Source organism: Asparagus officinalis, chromosome 10, assembly GCF_001876935.1.
Source record: "Asparagus officinalis chromosome 10, Aspof.V1, whole genome shotgun sequence".
In the NCBI taxonomy this organism is placed as follows: domain Eukaryota; kingdom Viridiplantae; phylum Streptophyta; class Magnoliopsida; order Asparagales; family Asparagaceae; genus Asparagus; species Asparagus officinalis.
The window spans coordinates 7,488,436-7,516,367 of record NC_033803.1 but is presented as its reverse complement, the minus strand read 5'-3'; the positions used below and the strand labels follow the sequence as shown (position 1 = coordinate 7,516,367).

Here is a 27,932-nt window from a genome sequence, read left to right as displayed (position 1 = left end):
AGGTATAATAACAGAATCTAATGATGCAATGAATGCTCCATATGAAGGTAATATGTGAATAGGAAACAGAATGAGCTAGATCCCAACCATATCTCTTAGGAGGATTTCCCGCATTACTGCGAGTAGTCCTCCTTTCTGACATTGGTGTCGGGAGAGAGGCAGGGAGTAGTGGTATTACCTAGAGTGGAGGATGGTGTAGGTGTCTCAGGAGTTGGAGCAGAGCTGGACAAGGGACTAGGCACTGGCACTGTCACTGTAAGCACATCTGGCTCCTTCCCCCACCTACTGTATGCAAGCAATTCCCCTTGAGCTGTAGGCCTAACACCCCTTGTCTCCTCCTCCTCCCCTTCGTCTTCATCCTCCTTCTCTGCTGAGTACGGGATCGAAATTTGGATTGACCCCCTTGAGCTCTCACCATTCCCTCCCTCTTGCCTCGTACCTCCAGTATCAGGCAAGTCGCCAAAAGGTGAAGTAATCCCCACTGTGTAGTACGGCTCGAGCTCCCGAAACCGCACATCCATGCTGACAAACAGCCTTTTTTCCACCGGGCTCCAGCAGACATATCCTTTCTGGGTGCCATTGTAGCCCACGAATATACACTTCACAGCCCTAGGGTCTAGCTTCCCAACCGATGGTCTGTTGTCCTTCACAAAGCACACACAGCCAAATACCTTCAATGGTAGGGCCCCCCGTTATCTCCCTTCAGTGTCTCACGAGGAGACTTCCACTCCAACACACTCGAAGGCATCCGGTTGATTAAGTAAGCAACAGTCAAGACTGCTTGTCCCCACAACACTTTTGGGACGTTCATTGCCATCATTATACTCCTAGCAACTTCTAGGAGATGTCTGTTCTTCCTCTCTGCTACCTCATTTTGAGCTGGTGTGTATGGGCATGTAGTCTGGTGTAGAATCCCCTGAGCTGACAGATACTCCCCAAGTGTTTTATTGGTGTACTCTGTTCCATTATCCGACCTCAACACTTTTACTGCTGCACAATACTAAGTCTGGATGTGCTTATGAAAATCTTTGAAACAGCCAACTACATCACTTTTGTTTTTTATAAGATACACCCAAGTGACTCTAGAGAAGCAATCAATAAATGTTACAAAAAACTTGCATCCATTTGTAGAATTTACTGGGCAGGGTCCCCATACATCAGAGTGTATTACTTCAAACTTACAAGAACTCCTACTACCCGAACTAACAAAAGAGCTTCTAGTCTGCTTCCCAAACTCACAAGCATCACACTGCAACTTCTGTTTATTTACTTTTCCAAACAGAGTTGGATACATTTTACCCAAAATACCCATTCGCTGATGTTAAAGCATCAACTCATCTTCTGCACAGACTTTAGCTCCTCTTATTCCTGTCCTCTCCACCACAGAAGTCAACGTTGAGTCCATCCCTTCGTGGTCCAAGTACCACAGCCCGCTACGTCATGTCCCAGTCCTAAGTCTTCGCCCTGTCCCTTTCTCCTGAAAAATTACCTTGGGAATGTCAAAAGAAACAATACAATTTAGTTGGATGATAATGGCACTAATTGATAACAGGCTAACAGGAAATGAAGGAGCATGCAGAACATTAGATAAAGTTATAGAACCTGTACAACTAACAGTGCCCTTACCAACCACATCCTGTGCTGTACCATCAGCAATTTGGATGCTCTCTGCTTCTGCTAAGTGAGTGTAAGATAAGAACTCACTGGAATTGCCTGTCACATGTCTGGATGCTCCAGAATCTATTATCCAGGCGGTGGATCTTCCCTCGTTTGGGTGTGCACTAAGGGCGTAATTGGTATAGTCCACTCCAGTGAAAGTAGTAGATAACTCCTCAGACACATCACCTACTGCTCTCTGCTTCCTCCTCAGTGCTGACAAGAGAGCCTGATCCTCATCAGTGAAGATCATCTCAGCTTCTTCTTCCCTTTCTGCCACTGTCAAGTTTGCCCGGTGGCCTCCTCTTCCACCTCGCCTGCCTCCACGCCCACGGCCACGGCCTCCAGCCTGACCACGTTCACCCCAGTTCCTCTCCCTGGGTGGCTTAGGGCACATCTGTCTTAGATGCCCTACTTTTTCGCAGTTAAAGTACTGCCTAGTCTTCCCTCTGAATCTAGTGTTATCCGGATTGGATACCACCAGTGCAGACTTCTCCCCTATAAGTCCACCTGACCCAGCCTGTAGCCTGATACGGCTCTCCTCTTGTATCATGGCCGAGACTGCCTCCTCCAGTGATGGGATCTTCGTCTGGGTTAGTAGCAACGCCATTCTCTGCTCATACGCTGGAGCCAAGCCTCGAAGAAACAACATAGTCCTCTTCTGCAGAGAGGTCTCGCGTTCCTTGCATCTCGGGTCCTTGCAGCTTGCCAGGGGCGAGAAGTGATCGTGATCGAGCCACAAGCGCTCCAGCTCTGTGGCATACTCATGTACAGTCCTCTCTCCCTGGATTGTAACGTTGATCTCTTTCTCGATCTGGAATACTCTCAAGTTATTTCCCACCCTATCGTAGGTCCTCCTCAGCTTCTCCCAGACATCATGCACTCTCCCAAGGTCATCCACTGTGGCAGCAATTGGCTGGACTACAGAATTCAGAAGCCAGATATACACCAACATATGAGTGGACTTCCACTCATCCCTCCCTGCTGAGTCCTCAGCCGGCTCAGTCTTCTCCCCTGTCAGATATCCCTCTAGGCTCCTCCCAGCAAGGGTATATTTCACCCGGCGCGACCAATTCAGATATATCGCGGGTCCATCAAGTTTTACATCGATAGGTGGAAGCTCCACCTTCTTGGGTTGTGGCTTTGTCGAGCTCTCTCCCGCCGACAACTTCATCAGTTGCATCAGTGTTGAGATCTCCTCAGGATTCAACTTCTTGATGATCCCTTTCATCGGATTTTTGCCAGTCTCCGTCATCGATCCAACTTATATTTTTGTGTGCAGTAAAAATTTCGACAGCACTTTGACAGCACCACAAGAAAGATAGATCAACAAGAATTCCTGTTTCACCAAGGAAACAAGAACCAGAAGCAGGATATCTCAACCAAGTGAGATATCAGTTCTTCCTCTCATCAGTTCTAGGACTGACCTGTCGAGGGAACCTAAACAAGCTATTACAATTCGAGAAATAGAAAAAAAAATCATCTAATACATATTACAGATCCCCCTTTTTTTTCTAATCAGCACGTTTAGGCCATCTTTTCTTCCCTGGTCATCTTCTCTTTCCCCCTAACAAATCCCCGAATCACAAGAAAAAGAAAAAGAACTCCAAAAAAAAAAGATTACAGATCCCCTTTATTTCCCTTTTTTTTCTTCTTCTCTTTCCCCCCAAAACAAAACCCTAATACATATTACAGATCCGAACCCGATCCCAAATCCGAGTCCCAACCCGGATCCAAGCGCCAAGCCGTCCCCTCCTCTGACGACCCCTCGAGATCCTCCTACAGCCGCCCCACCTACGACGGCGTCGCCATCTCCGGCAAGGTCTCAGCGTGCCTCAGTCACCCGCGTCTCCGGCAACACTCCGTCACCCGTGTCTCCGCGCCTCCGTGAAGACCTGGAGCTCCGCAACTAGGAGGAGATGAAGAGGGCTTTTAGGGTGAACGAGTTAAAAGAGGAGGAGAGCAGCGGCGGCTAGCTCTAATACCATATTGAAATATTAGGGGTTTTCTCTCAGTTCTTATTGATAGATTGTTGGCTTATATAGCCTTACATAACAGGTTTACACAAAGGTCCTCTAAAAGCCCTTTAATTGTGTTCCATTCTCAACAGTGCCCATACTCATCTCCTCCATAACCGATGAAAGAGAGCTTCTTTAACTTTGGATCAAGTTTTGACCGGTCTGTAGGATTGGTCATAACATAGACGTCATAACCAAATACTCGTAAGTGCTCTAGCTTCAGCTTCTTTTCGGTCCAAACATCCTCAGGTATCCCATAACTGAGAGCCGCGAATGTCCCGGGGTTGATCAAGTATGCAGCAGTATTAACAGCTTCGGCCTAAAAACTCTTGGGCAATCCGGAGTGGATCCTCATACTTCTGGCGCGCTCTAATATAGTGCGATTCATGCGCTCCGCCACTCCGTTGTAATGAGGTGTGCCTGGGACGGTCTTCAGTCTCCTAATCCCATGGAACGAGCAGAAGTTCTCGAACTCTTGGTTGCAATACTCGCCTCCATTATCAGACTTTAGGTACTTCAACTTATTGCCTGTTTCATTCTCCACACAGACAAGCCACTTCTTGAAGATGATGAAAACATCTGACTTGTGCTCTAAGAAGAACACTCATACTCGCCAAATTCTTTTATATCCCAAAAGAATAGATTAAAGAGAACATTCTCTCTTGATCAGATACACTCCAAGAACTCTCACAAACTCTCTCTGTGTTTTCTCTCTTACTCTTCTGTAAGAGAAGTTATTTCTAGGATGAGCTTTCCTTAAGAGTTTAATGTCTTATTTATAGTGTTTGTGAAACACTATGCATAAATAAAATATTATTAGTGGGACCTGCTACTAATAATAATATATTTGTGGGACCCATATCTTTTTCTTTTTCTAAAATTTCGACCATTGTTTTCCTTCTTTACCAAAGAAGGTGAGCGGCAGAAAAAACGTGGGCTGCTGACAGGAGTTGGGAAGGTTATAATGTCAACCATCCTAAAATTGTGTTTGTTTAAAGTTTTTAGTTAGTGAGGGGAAGGAATGGGAGGGCTGAAAAGAAGCAAATTTCATTACTTTCTTAGCCTCCTAAAGTGGACGGATTGGGAAGGGAGGGGTTGAGTTTTAGGTGATATTTTCTTAAAATTCAATATTATCCCTAGACTTAAGTCATATTTGTCATGTAGTTTCTCTCCCTTCTTACACAAATCATAGCGTACCCCCTCTCTTTCCTTAGTTGTCTATCCAAACACAATTAGTTTAGTTTCATCAAACCCCTTACCTTTCCACTCCTTCCCTTTAGGATTATTACAATCATTCCCCTTCTGTACCCTCTTTTGTATCAAAATCCTTGGATACAGCGGGATCACTGCCCAAGGACAGCTACACTGCTAGAGGTCCCTCTACAGCATCAAAACTCCAAAGCTTTTAAGTGATATTTTATAATCTAACGTGTCCCCGTAGGTGGAGTGCATTCTTCATGGGCTAAAACCTGGATCCGTGCAACAACTTTTGAACCTAGGCTGCTTTGATATCATCTTATTCCACTACACGAGAATTCTGAAGTCTTCGACGAGGGTCAAGGGTTATAATTTTACACGCTATCATATGCCATCTAACTTATTAACGTCATCATATTATCAGAAACTATAAGCAATCGAAGCCAATTCGCATCCAAATTCCAACTTTTACTAAAAACACGCACAATGTATCCGAATTTTCAATTTTTATAAAATGTCTTCAGCCGAAATGTAATTCACTTGAAAACAATCAGAAATCTCCATCCCAATGAATCATCTATCATTAAAAAAAAAACTACAACAAACACGAAAAAGGTGGAGATTTCCCATCACCTGCTTTCTAAACATAGGAGAATCATCGAGCTTGGCGAAAAGCATGTTGGATTTTTCAAAATGTCCCTCTGTTTACACCAATTTTTCATCAAAAATCTCGCATTTTTAAAATTAAACGAAGGGGATCGAGCTTCAAATCCCTTGGTTGCTCCAACATCGGATCCAGATCGAGAATCGCGCTCATTTCCAGAAAATCGAGAAAAGAGGGGATTTTGGAAGAGGAACGGAAGAGAATGATGAAAAGGGAAGGAAAATAAAGAGAGAGAGAGAGGGGGAAAAAACCAAGAGCCCTTTTTTTATTCTTAATTTGTTTTGTTTTTGTTTTTTATTGGCCGGGTTTAGATGCTAGAAACATAGGACAAAGGGAGATTCCATTCTATTTTTGTCCATGACTGTCGGCCTAATGCTACAAAATTACTATTTCGATCAAAGTTATGTCCCATGCACGCAAAAAGCGTACCATAAAACTGAATGTTAAGATGCTGAATGTCTGCACAAGAAACAGGGGCTGTCACGTACCTACGACAAGATCCAGTCAGCAGAATCTTCGCAGATTAGTGCGGATCATGATATATATCAGTGTGAGTTAATTGTTTCTTTTTTCTTTTTATAGGCTTTTTGGTTCGTTTTTTAACTCGGTGTAAAAGTTTTACACCGCCTCCACATTAGGTTTTTCATGGCCACGTAGGATATAAGCTTTCCGTCGGTTTTTTTTCCTCATCTTTGGTTCGCTAGGGTTGAAGAAGGGAAACTCGGTGAAAATCGCTGCCATATCAGATTTTTTTCTCTTCCCCAATTCCTTCCTCAACCTCGTGAAATCGACGAAAACTGCAGTCACGTCAGCTTTTTGCCATATAAACAAACGTTTTTTTTTCCCATGCGAACCAAACACAAGAAAAATAAATGCATTGGTTTCCCACCATTTTTTTTGTGCGAACCAAAGCGAAATAATCTATTTCTTGGAAAAGTTTAAAAAACTCAAAACTTGTGTTTTTGTACATAGAAATGCATTTCCCTATATCTAGGAAACGAACCAAACAGCCTCTTAGCATCACCTCCGGTTCTAGAACTCCGATGATTGGTCTGTCTGCGATGGTGAGCATATACGTTAGGAGGATCGGGGTTGGTTCCGATCACAACCCTTCAACATTCGGACCCGGTTCTAGATCCCCGACGATTGGTCTGTGTGCGACGATGAGCATATGCATCAGGGGGGGTCGGGGTTGGTTCCGACCACAACCCTTCAACATTCAGATGGCGATTTTATTTATAGATAATGACAATATAACCTAAGGACTTCATGTGTGTGTGTGTTTTTTTTTTTTTAAAGGTAACGTGAGCTCGCGTACTCATATAGAGTTGAGAGTCGGTCCAAGTATATTACTACGGCAAGTGTTTTACAATATTTTCAAGCCGGAAGGCAGCCAGTCTATCAATTAGGATTTGAAGGGGAGGGGGGCGGGGGGGCGGGGTTAGTTTAAATACGACCGCGCATGATGATGTGCTTCATGACAATCGCTTTCTAGCGATAGCATTGGTAGAGTATAGGATAATAATGAGGCGTCTGAATGTCAGCCGTCTTGTCAAGAAATTGCGGTTGGCGAGCCTGATTTAAACAATATGCCAAATAAGCACACGATGTCACGCCTTGAGTATTAGTGTTGGGTGGACCTAGACTAATACATTATACCTCGGAAGCTCAAATTTTTATCTGCCTGCCATTTTTCGATGAGTATTAAGTGCAATATTTTGGATATTTATCAAACAATAGGGATTCTATCAGAACCACCGGTGAGTAGAAAAACCGTGATTCTGAAATTTAAACTTCTAACCACATATATATATATATATAGAAGAAAACTTGTGTCAACTTAAGTTGACATCCACCAAACTTCTTAACCATTAGATATTGGGGGATCCTTGCATGATATGAAGTGACTTTTTATATATATATTTGTGTGGATAGAAAGTTTGGTGGACAACTATTCCCTATCCACTTAAGTTGATAGGATCTTGCTCTATATATATATATATATATATATATATATATATATATATATATATATATATATATATATATATATATATAGAGGTGAAAACTCCTATCAACTTAATGGATAGCAAATAGTGTGTCCACCAAAGTTTTTAACCACTCATATTGCCTAGGATCCATGTATTATATAAAAAGGTTTTTATATTAATATATGTGTGGCTTAGAAACTTTGGTGGAAAATCAACTTAAGTTGATAGTATCTTGTCTCTCTCTCTCTCTCTCATATATATATATATATATATAATATATATATATATTATATATATATGACGTTCTGCATAGAATCATTACTCTATCAGAACCACCCGTGAATAGAAAAGCTTTGATTCTGAAATTTAAACTTCTAACCACCCATAAATAATTTGAGGACAATTTTTTGAAAACACCCAATTTTCAAATTTATATAGTAAAATTGACCCTTTTTGAAAAAAACAGCAAAACCGACCATTTTCAGATGAAAAGGGTCGGTTTTGTTGCGGAAGAGTTTTTCGAACTGCACGGGACCAGCAGTCCCGTGCATTTCGTTTTTCGAACTGCATGAGACTAGCAGTCCCGTGCATTTCGTTTTCTTTTCGAACTGCACTCTGCAGATAGTTTTGAAATGCACGGGACTGCTACAGTTCGAAAAACACTTCCTCGGCAAAACCGACCCTTTTCATCTGAAAAGGATCGGTTTTGCTAATTTTTTTTAAAAAGGGTCGATTTTGCTATATAAATTTAAAAATTGTGTGTTTTCAAAAATTTGTCCATAACGTGACCACCTATTTATAGGACGTTCTGATAGAACATATTTACTTCACTTATTAGAAGTATATACACACACTATTTTATTAAAAATGACACGAAATTTCATTTAATTAAAAATATAGGCTTATTAAATAAAATTCATGAAAAACAGAAAATTATTGAAAAGACTCGTAAATCTCCAAAATCCCCCGCGCCAAACACAAACCCTAAAAAAATCCTCACCCAAAATGGGCAAAAGAGGCAAGCAACTAGCCAAAGAGCGACGCCAGAATCGCCTCCAGCAAATATCCGAGCTCCGAAAGCAACCGATCCCCTCTCATCAGAGGTGAGGAAAAAAAACCCCGTCGAAACCCTAGACCCTAACTCATCTCGTTCCCTTTTCTGACTCCAATTCTCTGTAGATGGTGGTCCTCAGGTACAGTCGCAGTGGTAACCGGTTCCAGCAGAGGAATCGGTTTCGAGATCGCCCGGCAGCTCGCGGGCCATGGCTTGTTTGTTGTGATCGCGGCGAGGGATGCCGATCGATGCCGACGAGCGGCGGAGGAGATTAGAGGAGAGGGGGCGAGGAATGTGGATTGGCATCGGCTTGATATTGAGGATTTTGGATCGGTGGAGGATTTTGTGAAGTGGGTTGTTGATAAATTTGGAGGAGTTGATGTTTTGGTAAGTTTTTTGTTTTTTGTTTGAATCTTTGGAGTGGCATTGTGACATGAATGTGAGATAGTTTGTTTTGTTAAATTAGCAAATATCTAGATTTAGCAGGGGACAAATTTTCAAAACCGACCCTTTTGAGTTTTTATTTGCAAAAAACGACCGGTTTTCAAAATATTTGTAAAAACCGACCTGTTTTCAGCTCAGGCGCTGAAAACAGGTCGGTTTCTGTAAATAATTTTCCGAAACTTCACGGGAGTTGAACTCCCGTGAAGTTTAGCAGATTTTTAAACTTTACGGGAGTTGAACTCCCGTGAAGTTTAATTTGTTAAAAAACTTCACGGGAATTGAACTCCCGTGAAGTTTGATTAATTAGGAACACTGAGCTCTCGAAGTGAAATGTGATCTCCATCGGCAAGCTCTCTCATCGCCATGGAGTTCTATCAGGAGCTCCTCTTCACTGTGATCCTCTCCGTCCTCCTCGTCTCTCTCATCGGCAAGCTCTTCCAAGGGGCCTTGTTGAGCAAGAGGAGTCTCTAATGATTCCAAGGGGCCTTGAAGCAAGAGGAGATAGCTGAAGTTAGGGTTCTAGAGGAGTCTCTAATGATTCCAAGGGGATAGCTGAAGTTAGGGTTCTAGAGGAGTCTCTAATGATTCCAAAGGGCCTTGAAGCAGCAAGATCAACATGAGGTCGAGACTGAGGCAAAAGCGGAAGAAGCCGATTCGATTACTATTGAAGAAAATGTTGGAGATGATGTCCAAAGAGCCGGTGCGTTCTTGGGTAAAGCAATTGACGGTGCAGATAATGTGGTTGAGGTAAAAAAAGAAGAAATTGACGATGATTCTACACGGGAGATGCTTTCGAGTGAAGAAGGTGAATTTCTTGAGGCGATGCTACCTTTTTTCCCAGTTAATCAAACTTCACGGGAGTTCAACTCCCGTGAAGTTTTTTAGGAAATTAAACTTCACTGGAGTTGAACTCCCGTGAAGTTTAAAAGTCTGTAAATCTTCACGGGAGTTCAACTCCCGTGAAGTTTCGGAAAATTATTTACAGAAACCGACCTGTTTTTAGCGGCTGGGCTGAAAACAGGTCGGTTTTTACAAATATTTTAAAAACCGGTCGTTTTTTACAAATAAAAACTCAAAAGGGTCGGTTTTGAAAATTTGTCCATTTAGCGGGTAAATTTGAAAATATGGCTGATCGAGGGGTATATGTAAAAAAAACTTTTTTGTTTTATTTAGTTTTACTGCAAAAAGTTAAGATTCTTTTAAAATTTTTGAGTGGTATAGAGCTGATTGCTTGTAATAATGTGTTTTTTTTCCGACCATATTACTAGGAAGTTGAATCTTTTATAAATTTTGAATCTTTTGGATGTTAGGACATTTTAGGGAAGTTTGTGTAAGAAGTTATTGAGGGAAGAAGTAGACTTAGCATGTCAGTTTTCTTTTGAGTAGTCGCTATTACGGATTTCTTGCATGATTGAAGGACATCCAATATCCGAGATGATCTTTGAAGTGAATGGAATTGTTCTATAATGGTGATTTTATGGTTGACTTGAAGGAGAGGATTAAGAAGATTTATAATGGAAAGTGGCATTTAATGGCAAACATTAAAATGGCTTATTGATTTCTAACGGTCTCGTTATATGTTACCAAAGCCCACAATGACCCCGTATAGCTCATGACGTAGTCCTCTACCCCTCCAAACATGACTTTGTACTTTTAGTGTTTTCATTTCCATCAATAACTTGGATAAGGCCCTTGTTTCCTTAAAAATAGTTGTGTGATATAGTAGTGCAAGACATGCTTGAAGAAAGATGAGTTAAAGAAAGTAATAAGAGGGGAGGATTACAAACCAATTGTATCATGCATATTGTTTCTTCTTTCATTTCATTACTTGGGTTTTTACTTGGTCTATGAAACGATGCTTAGTCATATATTTCTTATGTGCTAAACCATGAAAATGATCATTGTATTTAGAGATTTGGTGCTTTTTTGTGTTTAATGGGTATAATGTTTGGTATTATAGTTTCTATATGTTTTAAACTGTACGATTTAATCTGGAAAATGACTTTAGTAGAGCACCATGCAGTTCAACTCTTTCTAAGGACCTGTAAGATGCTTCTCTAATTTCTTCAGGGTGGACTGTTTCTCACTTTCTCACTCCTCTCATTGTCTCAGATTTGCCTTTGCTCCAGGTAAATAACGCTGGTGTCAATTATAACATCGGTTCGAATAACTCAGTTGAGCTTGCTGAGAAGGTTATGGCCATAAACTATTTTGGCACAAAACGGATGATTGAAACCATGATCCCAGTAATGAAACCTTCTCCTTATGGTGCTCGTATTCTAAACGTGACCTCAAGACTGGGCAGAATCAATGGAAGACGTAATGTAAGTCTGCATAAACAATTTATTCTTCTCTGCATGCTTATCATGCTAAAGTTGATTTCTATGAGTGCACCAACAATGAGGAGAATTATTCTTTTTTAAAGGAGAAAATATTTTCTCCTCCCACTTTTTATAACCACAACATTAAGTTATTCTACAATAAGCTTCTTGCATGGTATACTCTTGCTTTGTTGCTAACACATAAAATGCACTAATAATTAGCTTTTTCTCTTCTTGTCAGAGGTATGTCTAGAGTCCACATATATAATCTGAAAATAAAGAAATTTCACATAACCCTACTTTATTGTGCTAGAATTAAATAGCCTCCCCGTACTAGTAAAGTGCATGATTTTAGATGTCAATAACGAAAATGATGCAGCAAATTGAATCCATCGCAGCAAGACTGGTTATAACAAGATGGATAAAAAAAATTTACTATGCAATAAGAAAGTACACATGATTAACCATGTTGGTAATATGATATCATAGCTTGTTTTATTCGAAGTTAATGAAGGAGACAAGAATCAGGTATTTTTATTATGACATCAATCACTGCATAGAAACTTCAATTGTCTAATAATGAACTACATGCTTTCAAGTTTCAATCAAACAAGTTGTTTGAATTAAGAACCGTAAATAATTAACTGGTTTTAAAATAAAATAGCAAACTTGTTTTCCACAATCAAGCTCAAACATGAAACAGCCTAACAAGAATGAGCTTGAACTAAAAAAGCCTTATATTTTCTTGCTTTCAGGTGTCATTCCTCTATTGTCCTCTTCAGCTATTTTTCCTTCTTTTTGAAGTCCTCTTTTTATTCCATAGGGTGTTACAACATTCATTTCTAAAACAATTAACCAAGTAGCAATGTTGAACAAAAGTTTTTTTTTTTGTTGCGTATCACATGGTTATAATTTAAGGTTTCGTACTTGGTAATTCAGTTAAGTTGCATGATGACAGAGATTAGGAGATGCATCCTTAAGAGACCAGCTCTCTAGAGACGACTGCCTCTCTGAAGAACTGATCGATGGCATGATTACAAAATTTCTCGAGCAAGTTAAACAAGGAACCGGCCCATTAAACGAATGGCCCCAAGTATTCACCGATTACTCCCTTTCGAAGCTAGCAGTAAATGCGTATACACGGCTAATGGCCAGAATTCTTTCAGAGAGACCAGAAGGCCAAAAGATATACATGAATTGTTATTGCCCAGGCTGGGTGAAGACTGCCATGACCAATTGGGAGGGCAATATGACACCTGAAGAAGGTGCTGATACCGGTGTTTGGGCTGTGCTTCTGCCTGATGAACCTGTCACTGGGAAATTTTTTGCAGAGAGACGCGAGATAAGTTTTTGAGCCGAGAGGTTCAGCTAAAGCACCGGAGAAAGTACAGAGTTACCGCAGCGATTTAAGTTCTCCTTTGGGTCATCTATGTTAACATTTTGCCTTGTGGGGATTCTTCTTCTTATTATTATTAAGTTTATGTTAAATTCCCAGGATGTAAGAACATGGTTGCATGATAATAACCAGGAAGTTAATCTCCAATGAATCGAAATTTCCCAGGCTTGTTTTGGGTGGTGCTCCTGGTGGATGATCGCTAACAAGGCCAATTGCTTCAAAAATTATATATAAAACTTCACCTCCGTAAACAAAGCTGTTGAGATGGCCGAGTTGGTCTAAGGCGCCAGATTAAGGTTCTGGTCCGAAAGGGCGTGGGTTCAAATCCCACTCTCAACATAATAACTTATTATCTTTTTTTGTTGATCTAAATCTAGCAGTACTTTACCTTTTCACCCTTCATCTTATTGTTACCACGTGCAAATAAATCTAGCAATACTTTTATCTTTTCACCCTTCATCTTATTCTTACTGGTTGGGATGCACTATATAGGCAATTTAAAACTTTGTGCATATGTAAACTACTTCCTAGAATATTTGATGTGCCTATGAAGAATCACTTCCTCTTGAAATATCTTCATCATTGCTCGTTATATCTAAAAAACTAAAAAAAACACCCTAAAACGTTTCAAAAGTTCTAGAAAACACCCGAGAAATTCAAAAAATTACAAATATCTTTGCATAGGTAAACTACTTACTAGAATGATTGATGTGCACGCTTATATAACTGTGGCCTATGAAGAATCACTCCCTCTTAGTATCTTCATCATTGCTTGACATATCTTGAAAACTAAAAAAAAGCACTCTAAAATGTTTCAAAAGTTCTAAAAAACACCCTAGAAATTCAAAAAATTACAAATATACGCTGAAAATTTCAAAACTTTCAAACATTGGATTGAAAATTAAAGAACTGCAAAAATCCAGATGATTTTATTTTTTTTAATTCTTAGGGCGCTCTTTACAATTTTCTAAACTTCTAGAGTGATTTTTGAAAAATTTCAAATGTTGGCCCGTGATGGGGATTTCGTTCAATTTAAAGTCCAATACATGTATACTCACAACAAAAGTTATTTTTTCCAATAAAAAATAAGTTGGGCTAAATTAAAAATTTGAAGTTGGGTTTTTACACGCGTACCCCTCAAACCTTTAATATTTGCAAACTTTTTGTCTCTTTACTAATTATTATAGACAATGATATTTAAAGATTAAAAACGATTCCTAATTATCAAATCCTTATATTATCACGATGCTGTAATTTATAAATATTAGGATAGGAGAATAATTTTTCATTTCTTTACTAATTATTATAGATATTTAAATTTAAAGATAAAAACTAACTTCTTATTATCAATACTTATCTCATAATTTAAAGATATTAGGATTAGATAGCAAGTATTTATCTCTTTACTAATTACCAAAATTATTACATATAAAGATAAAAACTAACTCTTATAAATTCTTTATCTTTTATCTAAAATTACTATATATTTAAATATTTTTACCGTAATTTTTCATTATTGAGGTTTATAATGGTTAGGATAACATATCAAGAATGATCAATGTTATTTTTGTCCACGGAATGTTTTTTCCAAACTCACACTTTACTTTTATAAAGAGTATGATATGATATGGTTTGATCTGAAAAATGTCAAATAGCATGACTACTTTATCTGTCAAGTGTTTTGTCTTTTTATCATGACCAAAAAAAAAAAAAGAGTACGAATTGTGCGCTATCTATCTTCGGAACCTGGCTTCGCCCTTGTAATTTTTTATTGAATTTTGATCATCAAGCCAAGCATATTATTAATTAGCTCTAGTTGTCAAAATTTTGAAGTTCATCAACTGCTAATATCCNNNNTAGAAAACATCAACTACTAGGATACTAGGATAAAACTATAGCATCCGTGGTTAAGTCCTGATTTATATATATACATTACATAAAAGCGTAGGAGTGAAAAATATTAGACTATGATCATCATCTTGTTTGTAAAAAAAAAAAGAAGAAGAAACAATTACAAGCAGTACCATCATTCTGTCAATTGGGCTAAATCTAATAAACTTATGTTCTCAGAAGCAATATACAGTGACTATTAGCTTATTCTGGTAAACTACTAATGGAATCATGGAAACCAGCAGTACAGACCATGGCTTGCATTGAGACATAAACATCCAACAATTTCAAATTAACACTCAAATGCTTTATCAGATGTTTTAATGTAACAATTTATGAATTAAAGAACGAAAAAATTGCTCTGAGAATCCGTACAAAAATGCTCGGTTTCATGGATATGATGCTCCCTCCTCAGACAACTGGAAAATGGTACAGGGCTAAAATCTCGGTCTTCGTTAAAATCAATTGTCGCAAAAATGTGAAATTTAAGCATAAGATTTACCTTAAATGATTAAGGAGCAGGGTTTTGTTTGGCTTTAATCACCAGTTCTTCAGTCGTTGGTCCAATGATCTCATTAGCTCTCTTCAAAGGTATGCATGAAATTCTACCGATAGAGTCCTGGGCATACAAGTAGATATTTCATTTCATCAATTGTGGAATAGAGGATATCACACATGCTAACATCAATACTTATGTGAAATTAGACAAAGAAATGCTTCCTGTGATACGGTGAACATGACATTGGAATTCTTTTCCCTTTGAAGAAAAATGAATGGATCGAAAAGTTGAAATCTTTTGCTATAATTTTTTTCTCTTTTCTATATGTCCTAAATCATTATTTGAATCCACTCCTGCTTATTGTCACAAGAAAAGTATCAAAATAAAGAGTAGAAAGGAAAATGTTGTATCACTTTCACAGCGATCATATTTTAAGAATTTTATTGACAAACAGCAGCAATAATGCATAGGTGCATATAGGAAACCTCTGATATCATTAATACGTGATATTTTCTTTTTAGAAAACTAGTATTCTGATGCACATGATGCATGCATGACATAGAATATGGGGGAAGCAGTGTTGTCGAATTGTGATGTCAAAGCCCCCCCAACCCCCCACGCAAAAAAAACCTTTTTTTGTGGACTTTTCCAAGTGTCAAGACATTTCTATTTATTTTTCAAAGTGTGAGGGCATTTCCGTTGATTTTTTCAAGTGTGAGGGCATTCTAGATTTTCTATAAATGTGATGTGCATGGAGAGCTCACTCGGGACACAATGCCGAGCCTTTCTAACTTTTGAACAGCATCAAGCACCTCAAAGTTGCATCTCTCACCAAACTCCTCTAGAATAAGTTCTTCGCATTGAAGGTCAAGATCCTGAGTAATCATACAGAATACGTTATTGAATTAAGTTTAAGTTTAGCCTGCTGATGAAGAATAAAGAAGGAGAAGGATTAATAAAGACATCATTTAAGCCCTACTTGTATTGTGACCTTCCCCTGCTCCATCAATATAAAGTAGGAAATTATCACCTCTTTGACCTGCACCTTAAAACTATTAGATATTTATCTCAAAATTTTATATATGTATAATTTAGAAGTCATCATTTGTCGTTCTTACTTCCTGTTGAATCACATCATCACATAAATGTAAAAGTGTTCCTCTTCCACTATCCAGCTGTTTATTATACATTGATTGTGTGATCAAGTTTTGATAAGCTTCCATGTTTGCCTGAAATCTTAACGACAAAGATAGATACTTGAGTAAAGCATTTATATTATTTCAGGGATAAAACACCAAAGAAATGCAAGAGGAATAAAGACGTCAAGGGACCAAAGGTTGACCACATAAATTTATTCACAAGTTTCAAAGCTAGAGTAATGTTGGCTGCCTCAAATTTGCACTTCCAGAATAAGAGAACACAATAACAAATAAGCAATTATTTCTGTTACAATATATCTGTTAGATGTCAGCTTCGAATGCAATCTGTTGTAAAAGTCAAAATTATACAGTCGTAAGTAACACTATCAAAAGATCTCCATTATCAAGACAAATTACTGCTAATAGACAATAGTAACTCGAGCATTAAAAAGATCACTGGAAAAGAAAGGAGGTATAGAGTTTTTTGTCAAGAAGATAACACTAAGGTCTAGATACAAATCATCCATATGACAATTGAGAAGTACTTACGAGAAGTAGATCTTAGCACAATAACCAATCAGACCAGAAAGGATTGCAAAAACAACCCAGAAATCAGCTTTAGGCATTTCAAGTGAAGTAACAAGAGTTACCTGAAAACAGTAAGAGCTCAGATGAAGAGCAATCGATAAAGAAAGATACAGTCAATAAACAAAGTTAGACAAAGTAAAATACTAACTAATCTGGTAAACTTACGAGCCCAAGTACAACAGAAACCAGGAATTTGACCCAGTCCATAGGCGTCAAACTCGGATTTTTCTTCTCAGGCTACAATTAAAATGCAATACATCAAACAGTTTGGAGGCCAATAGTTCTGAAAGAATACATCAAGGAACCTGCACCTCTGTAAGAAATTTGAAATACTTACCAAAACTAACTCCATGTCAGCCATAGGGATATTCTTAAAATGCTTCACATAGATTCCTCTCTCTGTTTTAGATTTTGTACTCGCCCGCCTATTAATTTACCAAATAAAACATCAGCCATCATGATAAGATCCAAAAAATATGCAATTATATTAAATATTCTGCATTTTCCTAACTTTGTAGGTATAAAAAGTTCAATTCTATTTCGAGGATTATACTTCATGCAGAATATCAGAATCAGAAGTACTAGTTTAAGTTATTTAATACAAACCAGATCTTGGAAAAACCATAGTTCACAGTATAATGAAAAAAAAATTGTGCGGAGGAAAAGAAGAAGGAAAAAAAGATTCTACCTGTAAACAACAATCATCCTATCAAAGCTAGGTTCTTGAATTGTTATCTGGCCAAGTAGATTCTTCAAGCTGTCACGACCAGGGCAAACTAAGAGCATGTAAAAATCTGACCAGTCAAAAGTTGCAAAGAACCAAAATGAGGATGTGCTTGAACCTTAGATCCATGTTTTCAAGTCGAATGCGCTCAACATACATGTCTTCTTCTGTGTCTGTACTTGGTTCATCGGTCTTCTTTGGATCATTAGAGGGTTTTGTCATCGTTTTTTTGGCAAAAAACCTCCGGAGCCTATATACACCATTGAGTTCCAAATTCAGAATATATTTTAAGAGAAAAATGAGTTCCATCATAGTTAAATTGGATCTAGAGTTTACTTGGTGACTCTCAGGAATGATGCCCAGAGATGAGATATGAGAACATCTAACTTTTCCATGAAAAAGTAATCGGTGGTACGGTCAATTCCAATTCCACGACGGAATATCACATACTTTTGCAAAAGAGAAAGTAAACGCTTTCAGTAAGATACAACAACAAAGAAACTATAGCAAAACTCTTGCAAATACACCCAGAATAACTAAGAAAGAAGGAAACTTGCATTTCCAAATGCTCAAATCCAGCATATTAATAAACAACACAAGTTGCTCCCTTCTTTTGTAAACTTGAATGGTAGTTGCTTGTGATTTTCACGTATAAACTTAAGAAATAGGACAAATATGAACTATATTGGAAGACAAGACTATACACACACACGCACGCACACATATATATGTATGTTAACAAAAAAGTTGAGGCAGGATCAAAGCAATCTTCTATAGTGTGATTTGGCTTTATAGGCATCTCAGTGAACTATAATATGAAAACATGACAAAACTAAAGGGCAATCAGTTCCTCCACACAGAGTTATTTTAGGTGTTACACTTTAATGTAGAAGGAAAACTGGACAAAGGATGCACTATAAATATAGTCTAAGTAGAGGCGTGTTACAACTTCTTTTGTTCTAAAATATATTGCACATCGTCGTTTATTCCCTACTTAAATGTACTACATTAGTAAATTTCCTAATTAACACAGTTCGCTGAGGCAAGTTCTGTATTACAAGCGACACAGACATACTGTCTCAGGGACAGTAAGTGGATTTTAGTATCTTGCTCCTAAATGCACATTTCTGCTACTTTCAACGTCTCTCTCCAAACCACAAGGCTTTAATGCTTATCACTACTACTAGTACTTTATGACAATTGTCTGTTTCCATCTTCTTCTGCACCCTTCACTCAACTGATCTTTCTCGGTATACACGCTTCACAGTCAATAGCAATACACTCCAATCCATGTAGTTCTGTGAATTGCATCCTTTGCCTCCATAACAAACTAAATTCAGAGTGGTTTGTTATGTGTGTGTATAAAAGAAAGAACAATGGATTTATTTATTTATTTTGGGAAAAATTGGTAAAGGAAACTGTGAGAGAAAAAATCAAGCTATTATAAAGAAACAGAAAATAAGAGAAAAATCAAGCTATCACAAAGAAACAGAAAGTTTCAATATGAATTAGTCTTCTTCTTAAATCGCTTTGAATAAAAAGAAAAGGTGAGCTAAATCTTGTAAGTGATATATGATTGAACTATCATCAATTATGCCATGAATAAGCCAACAGGCCCAACACCAGTCCCACATGATATTGATAAGACCTGGCACCTGTGTGATGCATATAGCAGTTTGGTTCGCATAACGTCCCAAGCTACATCTCACTGAAATTACAACGACGCTACATAATGTAAGGAGGAAATAATCACTTCCTTCCAATTTTATAGTTCATCATGCTTAACATGACCTTTAGAAACTTGTCTTTTAGGGTACATGATTAATCTAACAGTGTTCTAGAAAATTAGTCGAACATGAAGGATAAATTTTCCGTACTGAAGACGATTCAAAGTACAGTCTTTCTTTCTGAATACTTTTATACCGAGCTATGAAGGAAAACATAATGTGACCCTGAAAATGATGCACAGAGTTGGAGATAAGAGAAAACAGTTCTTAGAAATATTAATAAACATTTCTAACTAAGAAAATTAAGCTACTGAATTCACAGACTTTCACTTTAAAATGGCACTATCAGTATTACCAGATCTGTGTTTAAATCGATATGTACCTTATCTGAAAATTGTGGAAGATTTTCATGCGGATGCTCTTTAAAATACTTTGCCAAAAGCATTTTGTCAAGCTGTATACCTCAAAAAGTTTAGGCAAAAGTTCAGAAATTGTGCAGTTTATGATACATGATGAATGCAAGTGTGGTTTCTTGTACCAGACCTTAGATTCATCCACTTTAATAGGAAGATTCAATAGATACTGCCCTGACTGTGCAACATCAATCTCCTCATCGGTGACAATTTTGAAATTGCTTTTTTCCATTACCTGCTTCAAGTGTGAAGTGAAATGTAAAATTTTTACCTACTTAACTTCATAACAGCAAATGAAATTACTTGGCCTCGAATGGGTTTCTGAAGTTGTTCAAAGAGAGAACAGTTTACACGACGAAATGTTTGCATATGACACTATTCTTTGTTTTATTCTGATAAAAAAATGTACTATTGGATGCAGTAGTTGTTTTTCTATAAGGATTTCTACAGGGGCATAATCAAACATCCTTCAAGGAAAAAAGTTATTTCTCATTATTTAGCATAATATAATAACAGGATGCTATGAATTTTGGTTGCATCAATGTTGCACAGGTACAGGTGCAAGTGTAGACAGAGATACGAGTGTGGATACAGGACACGGCAAATTGAAATTAATAATTTATATGAGATTGATAGTTTTTTTCATTTTCTCATATTATGAGAACTAAAACCCCTATAACATTTATATGTTTCTTTTATTGAGTAGATTATAAATTGAAAAACTACTCATTTTCGAACTAGATACCCGAACAATACCTATGGGCTGAAACAAATATGACCCGAGTCCAATGAGTTGCCGAGGTGAAGTGTAAGATATACTTCCAAGAGGTGTATCACGAGTGTTTAAACTAAAACCTGCATTATATAATTGAGTACACATCTAGATACATGTACGTATATATTTTAGGATACAGGAAATGTCAGACATAGACACATGAGCCCAGATGACGTGCCTGGGTAACCTAGGGTCGCATAGAAGTGTTACTCAATCGCATGAATATGAGTATAAGAGGCCATGCATGTACGCGCACATGAGTTGTGTATGTGCCCGTGTGTGCACGTTCACACGTGTTGTGTAGCCAAAGCAATGTTTTAATTAAAGGAGATGTAATAATTGGTTCAATAGTAATACAAGTTTTTCATAAATTGGTCACAATGACTTTAAAATGAAAAGATATGTGTAATATATTAGGACTACTTTGAATCTCTACCTTGTTAGACTAAGTCAAAAAAGTAACAATGCCGCTACAAATTGAGAGTTCGTCTATAACATACAGCAGCAGATAGAAACAAAATGGCCAAGAACTGGTTAATAGCTTAACATTGTCTATAAGGTAATCTGCAAAGAACAACATGAAAAGGGAAAAGCCTTTATCACAAATCTTTCAAGTTGGATGTATGATTCATTTTTCCTTTCACCGCTTTCATAGGCCATATCTTCTGTTAAGTCTGTAAAAGGGCTAACCTTGTTTCCTTCCTTTGTTTTCCCCTAGTTTTCCATCCTTTCCTTCTTTGTTCTTCTCCAGGCTTTAAGTGTTCTTTATTTCTCATGAACTCTATTTATTACAGCCAGCCCACATCCTAAAACATGATGCTTCGGACAAATGGAATTGCATCTCATGTCCATTTCATGGACTCAACTTGGAGTAGTTGAGATGTGTCCCCAAAGTCAAGAGAGAATCTGTGAAGATCCTCTCAAAGGAACCAATGTTTTATCACTGATACAAACTCATAATTTTACTTTGAACAACTCATAATGAGAAGTATTATTTAGGACAAGAAGGCCCAAACAAGGTGTCTCACAAAAGGGGTAGTGAAAAAGCACTGAACAAAAACAGCAAAGATTGCCTACAAATCAAACTATGACATTGAAAAAAAAGTTGCTCCACTTAGATCAGTAAGTGAAATCTCTCTAAATTGAGCATTCTCATCCTTATAAAAGCTTGAAAAACTGGTACTTAGAGCGACAAACAACTTTCTGCAATCATGCAATATTGAGTCCACATGATCCTTTTTCGGGCACTTGAAAAGCTAATATATTTTCAAGAATACTTAAATTGGAATCCTTATGGATGAATTGGCATCCCTAGCAGATAACTTTATCTATTGGAAGTTCCCCTGTTGACTCAGACTCTGCAAAGTATTACTGTACCTTAAAGATGAATGCAGTTCTATATACCAAACATGTTTTTTTTTTGTCTAACTTGTTCACTACCCAAGGAAAATTTAAAGAATTATTCCCGTGTTAGTAGAGCTTTAACTCAAAGTCTAATGATCAATAAAGCGTGTTCCACTCAGATATCATGGCATGCCTGATATTCAGTCATATCTTCCACAAATAATAAAAGTAAAAAAGAATCACTTGTCTGCTAGAGATGTGAGAGATGCTTATGATAACTGAAGAATGGGCAACTCATTCGTAGGATCCTTTATTTCTTCCTGGATACATTTAATACAACTCACTTTCTTTTATTTGAATAAAATGAAATAGTTTCATTATAACTATAATGAAATTTAAACAAGAAAGCAATGTTATCATGATATCCACTTAAGAAACATGAATAATAAGCCATGATGCATATTTAACTTATTTATTACGGTCAGTCAAGGTTCGATAGCGGATAGCGTCGCGTAGCGGTGAGGCATTGCTAAGGCTATTTCGGGCTATTGCGGCAAAATAGCGGTAAAAAACGCAAAGTCAAATAGCGGTCTAATTTAGATATGTATAAATACTAAAAAAAATTAAAGAAAAATCTAAGAAATCTAAAAGTACATATTGGATGATTTAACGAGATCCTAAACATGAAATAGACATGTAACCATCACGTAATACCGAAGATGACTGGAGGAGTAAACAATTCGTCGTCTTCGAGAGAAGAGCTTAGTGGTGATAGGACTGTCCTAAGAGGAGTCAAGGTGAAGGAGGTGAGAGGAAGTATCAAGGTAGGTGCCAGAGGCTATGAGAGGTGGCGAGAGTATGCTGAAAATCACAGGAGATTGTGGAATGCAATGGTCAAGGGTTAAGTTTAATTTTAAAATAATAAGCATCAAACCGCTTTTAAATAGCAGTCAAAAAGCAAATTTCGAATGCAATCGCTTGCTATTTACCGTTATGACACACTATTGGTCGCTTTTGTGAACAGACATATTCCGCAATATGTCGACGTTATTGCGCGACAATGTAGCGGGCGATAGCGTCACGAGAAGGGACCGTTAACGCTATTAGCACCGCTATTGTGGGGCTATTTACCGCTATTTATAACAGTGCGGACAGTTTTATGCATGAATTATCCAATATACCTAAAGAATCCACATGCATTGATAGGTTTCTCATATTACCTCCAAATACAAGTCTAAATCAACAAGGAATCATAAATGAGTCAAGGCACATAGTGGTGTACTTGTATCTGACCAGCGTATAATTTACTAATGGGCCAAAGGGGCTAGACTTTAAACAGTCACCACAATGCCTTAAGATACTAGTGAATTTTAACTTCATAACCGATTTTCCTTTGGATGCAAGCACCGCTAATGACTATCGGCATTCAAACAGCATAGCACCATGAAACTAATCATATACAGCAAAAAAGTTAAGCAGTTAACTCCATGCTTTTCTACAAAGGGAAAGCACTGACCTGGAAAAAATATGTTAGAAAATTTTGTTCAAGAACATCAATCTCATCGGGAGAAAGTTTCTGCTGTTCTAATCTCTGACCACCATGAGCAGGATCAAACAGGGAGTACAATTGCTGCAAACACATTATCTAGTCAACCGGAAAGAACAAGAATCCAACAGTATGAAGATTCAGTCTAAATAGATAGCTCACTTCATAGCTATACATGCAATATACAGAAGTGTGCGCACAACATGAGTATGATAGCCTATATGTGTACATGTGTACACATACCTGCTTGCATGTGTGCGAGCAAATATGCTTGAAATGATGCATGTATATTTAACTTAATAAATATCCAGTAGCTTCATGTATTCATTAACATGAGATGTTCATCGAAAGAAGAACAACAGTACAGTACCATTAGATCCTCAAACTGAAGAAGATACCATGCGCGGATAGTATACTCTATTCTCTTGCAGAGCTTGAGAAACTCAGTCCTGTCAGAATCATGCTCTGCAGATGAAAGTCACAAGGGTTACAAATTTAATGCACTTAAAAGAAAAGGGGAAGTAACTCCCAGAATTTAGCTAGGGAATTAAAATACTTAAGTGTCAAATAAGAAATTTTACTTAAGAAAGCTAAAATGGAAACTCTGCAAGATAACATATTAATATTAATATGCATCGTATGTGTAAGCTTAATTGAGAATTCTTTTTGCTTCTTTTTTCAAGAATTTGTCTTCCAGTAGTCAGAGAAGAAAATAAAAAGGACATGTCTTTGGCCATGCAGATGTTTATGCCTTTGGCCATATTATGAAAAGAAAAAAAGAATATTTCTCACATTGTGATTTTCTGAAACTTCGCCTCAAAATTAGATAAAGACTGATTCTATTACTTCTATCATGAACCCGCACTTATGTCAGTTATGAAGACTTCTAGGTCATTTGCCAGCTGCATGTTATACTCTTCTCGAATGTGTTTGTTACATTAATATGTTCTTTAAATTAGGACAGTTCCAAAACTTCTTAGGTACCAGTTCTACATTTCTCAAACACTTATTCAATAGTGTTACATGTTTGGGTCTTTACTTAATTTTTTTTAATATCAAAGTCTAGAGGAAAAGACTGTCAAAAACGTTGATTTTGTATAAAATTATGATAAGTTTAGAAACTTTTTAGGATAAGGAACAGAAAGTGTTTAACTATTCTATAGTAAGTGGAAAAGGAAAGACTTCACATATTCACAAAAAATGTGTGTAAAAGATTTAAATACATGTTTGAATCTTGTATGCAAGAGCATACAAATGTGTGCACGTATATCTGAACTATATTTATCTAGGTGTGAAGTATCAGCCAAAGCTTATACATAATAGTATCAGATTTGAAACATGTCAATCCTAGCCAACTGAATCGATTGTCATTGATATTGGCTAACGACAACTAATACAACAATAAGTCTTTATCCCAAATATTTAGAGTTGGCTACATGAATCCTATTCTTCCAACAATTCTGTTGAGGGTTCTCCCCCTCCATTGAGTTAATTACCATCATATCCTTCTTAATTGTTTCCAACCAAGTTGTCTTATGTGTATTCTAACATCTTTTCTCCATTAATTATAACATATCACGTCTCCTAGTTGGTGCACTTAACGGAATGTGTTTGCACATGATCAAACCATCCCAAAGGATAATTACAACTAATAGATGCCAATATTACCTAAATAACGACTAATATGCAATGACATATAAAGCTTACAGTACCAAAAGTTTATTTGAAAGAACTATATTTGAAGAAATTTTGAAAAGAAAAAAAAATCAAAGTCAGGAGATTATGATTGAACTGGTATGATCCATTCACCGATAATTCTGACCCAAAACTCCCAACATTTAACAATAATACCGATAAATCATGTCGTGTGAATGGCATTGAGAATCCTCAATGAACAAATATTAGTCGAAAAATGTGCTTGCCCCCACATTCTCTTTTGACTGATTTTAGCTGACAAGTTTGATATGTAAATGTCAGGCATAAACAAACCTCACTCTGTTATGACAAATTCCCCATGATAAGCTAATATCAATCACACGAGAGCACGAAAAACATCAAGAACACACGAACACAAAGATATACGTTGTTCGGCTTGTAGCCTACGTCCACAGGTGAAGGAGGAGAAAAGTTTTACTAATTGTGAGGAATACAAAGTGGAATCTCTCAATCTCTCAATCCTAAATAACACCCCAAAAGCCTAATACAACTCTCAACTAAATAAAAGGAACAAAAGAGAAGAATATCAAATAGGCTTCACAAAAGAACTCTCTCTTCTTGATTGATGTTCTGAAGATTGATGATGATTATTGGCTTGAAAGACTATTCTTATATAGCCTTGAAGATCCCAACTCCTTGCTGTCTAAGGAATAAGAATTCTAATAGGAATAGAATTCAACATGTCCTAAAACCCAACAAGAGTCCAAGTAGAAATAAACCTCTAATATGATTGGTTGTGCAAAGTCTAATGTTAGTAGGACTCTTGATCAAAACAAACCAAGTGAAAAGGAACTCCCAAAGCAATATGGATTTGAGTATTTGAGGCAAACTATAACACACTCAAATTCCCTTTGATCACATTAGTACATTCACTACGTGAGGCTAAAATCTCCTCTAAGATTAAACAATACATTTTCTGTTGGTGTTTCTCATTCGACATTCTTATACAAACTACTTTTTGACCAACATACTTTTTGCCATACTCAGTTCACACTGATTCTAATCAAAAAAGGACTAGCTAATGTCAAATGAAGAACCATTGTTAATTGCCATAAAAAAAGGGGGAAAAGGGATTTTGAGAGGAACCCATTTCAAATCACGGAGAATTAATGGTAAAAACATCAAAAAATTTAAATTGTGATAATCTAATAGAATGCTTACCAATGAGGTAGGCCAATTTCATGATGAGCTTGGGCTTTAGAATTGGGATCACCGATTCTCTCTCGAGCCTTATCACATCTTTGTTCTTCTCCTTCTTCTTTCCACCTGCTGCTTCGATGGCCATGGCTTTAGAGAGAGAGAGAGAGAGAGAGAGAAGAGAGAGAGAGAGAGAGAGAGAGAGAGAGAGAAATTGAAGGGGGGGATTTAAATTAGGGTTTTAATGGGTAGTAATTTATAAAATGGGAGGAGAAAAAGAGAGAGATCGTTTTTGAGAGGGGAGAGAGGGAGCGGAACGAACGTGAGCACTGACACCTTTTCTGTTCATTAGTTTTTGTGTGAACTTTTTACATGTTGCTCCCTTAGTCTTTCATATTTTTTAATTTAGCTCCTCAAATAAGTAAAACCGCCGTTTCTCTCACAAATCATTTAGGGGCTGTTTGGTTCCTTTTTTTTTTGGTGGTAAAAGTGGGGAAAGCTGCCAAATATATCAGCTTTTTGACAGCTTTCTCCCAAAATCATCCCTTAAAAAGGTGATTTTAGAGCAAAGTTGTCAAAAAGCTAACATTTTTGACAGCTTTCTCCTCTTTTACCACCCAAAAAAACCTATCCAAACAGCCCCTTAGAAGGCTTCAAACCCTATTTTGCCCCTCAAAGTATTTGGTTTGTCCCTTCTTATCCTCAGAATTATTTTTAGCCCCTACACGCCTCTTTCGCTATTAAATTTTGCTTCCTATTTGGCCCCCGGATAACTTTTTTTTGTCTCACATTGCTCCTAAATTATTAAATTTCATCCTCACTTACCTCCAGAACTAGCAAATTCATTACTTAGATATCACCTGCTTCTTTGTTCATTACTTTCTGGGTTGCTTAAATGAGTTTATGAGAGAAAAGTTATAGTTCAGAGGGATGAGGGTAAACAAACAACATATTTAATAGTTTAGAAAGCATGTAGGAGCGTAAAATATTGTTGAGGTAAGAAGAGACAAAACTAAAAGTTGAGAGGGCAAGTATGAGCCTGTAACTTATGGAAAATGATTTAAGAACCCAAAATATGGGACCAAGGAAAGGGACAGGTGATGTGTCTCCTCTCTTTTGCATAATGAGTTGGCCATGCCAACTCATTATGCAATAGGGAGGGGACACCTCACCTGTCCCCTCCATTGGTCCCATATTTTAGGTCCCCGTAGCAACACTCATAACTTATTAAGAATAAGTTATTTTGCTAATTTTCTGTTTATGATGTGTTTTTTGGACTTAAAAAGGACTTTTTTTTGGAGTTGTTGGAAGGGTTGAAGGTGAGATCATGTCAAATAGTTAAGTGACTTAAGTTTAATGGTATATTCTTCGCAATGGAAACAATAGCTTATCGTGGAGACAAATTGAAATAATTTTTAGGCTTTGAGGGGACTGAATAATATTTTCGTTGATTTGGTGGACTAATAAGTACAAATGAATTAAGGGACCAACATGTGGGTAAAAAAACTTTTTGTATCTATCGGGGTTGCCCTTTAAATAATGATAGGAGCACACCCTCAACCACACTTTCAACCACACCCCAACACTCTCTATAGTGCTAGTGGGCCATGCATTATCATGCATGACCCATTAGTACTATAGAGAGTGTGAGGGTGTGGTTAGGAGTGTGGTTGAGGGTGTGCCCCTAGTGAGA

General features: G+C 37.4%; 3 protein-coding genes and 1 non-coding gene across 7 annotated transcripts in view; 2 read left to right on the top strand and 2 right to left on the bottom strand.

Annotated features, from left to right (window-relative positions):
- Window positions 1–5,753, bottom strand: part of LOC109825941 (ADP-ribosylation factor GTPase-activating protein AGD3-like) — a 35,560-nt gene extending 29,807 nt beyond the window's left edge. For all 3 annotated transcript variants that reach the window (XM_020392856.1, XM_020392858.1, XM_020392857.1), the window contains exon 1: window positions 5,505–5,753. In XM_020392856.1, the coding sequence (XP_020248445.1) occupies window positions 5,505–5,549 (45 nt within the window). In that variant the 5' untranslated portion in view covers window positions 5,550–5,753. The remainder of the gene's footprint in view (window positions 1–5,504) is intronic.
- LOC109826236 (carbonyl reductase [NADPH] 1-like) lies at window positions 8,483–12,892 on the top strand. Its single transcript, XM_020393248.1, has 4 exons — window positions 8,483–8,629; window positions 8,706–8,967; window positions 11,154–11,348; window positions 12,304–12,892. The coding sequence occupies exons 1-4, from the start codon at window positions 8,532–8,534 to the stop codon at window positions 12,697–12,699; spliced, it is 951 nt and encodes a 316-aa protein (XP_020248837.1). The 5' UTR covers window positions 8,483–8,531; the 3' UTR covers window positions 12,700–12,892.
- Window positions 13,000–13,080, top strand: TRNAL-AAG. Its single transcript has one exon. It is a non-coding gene; the product is annotated as a tRNA-Leu (tRNA).
- On the bottom strand, window positions 14,858–26,457 carry LOC109825809. Of its 2 annotated transcripts, XM_020392709.1 has the most exons (16): window positions 26,264–26,457; window positions 23,757–23,851; window positions 23,357–23,470; window positions 19,852–19,956; window positions 19,691–19,762; window positions 17,918–18,030; window positions 17,700–17,831; window positions 17,546–17,614; window positions 17,195–17,282; window positions 17,023–17,094; window positions 16,819–16,919; window positions 16,249–16,366; window positions 16,110–16,169; window positions 15,895–16,005; window positions 15,134–15,250; window positions 14,858–15,050 (listed from the first exon to the last, which is right to left on the bottom strand). In XM_020392709.1, the coding sequence occupies exons 1-15, from the start codon at window positions 26,385–26,387 to the stop codon at window positions 15,143–15,145; spliced, it is 1,482 nt and encodes a 493-aa protein (XP_020248298.1). In that variant the 5' UTR covers window positions 26,388–26,457; the 3' UTR covers window positions 14,858–15,050; window positions 15,134–15,142. The 2 variants fall into 2 exon arrangements, with proteins under 2 accessions (XP_020248298.1, XP_020248299.1); XM_020392710.1 differs by lacking the exons at window positions 19,691–19,762; window positions 19,852–19,956.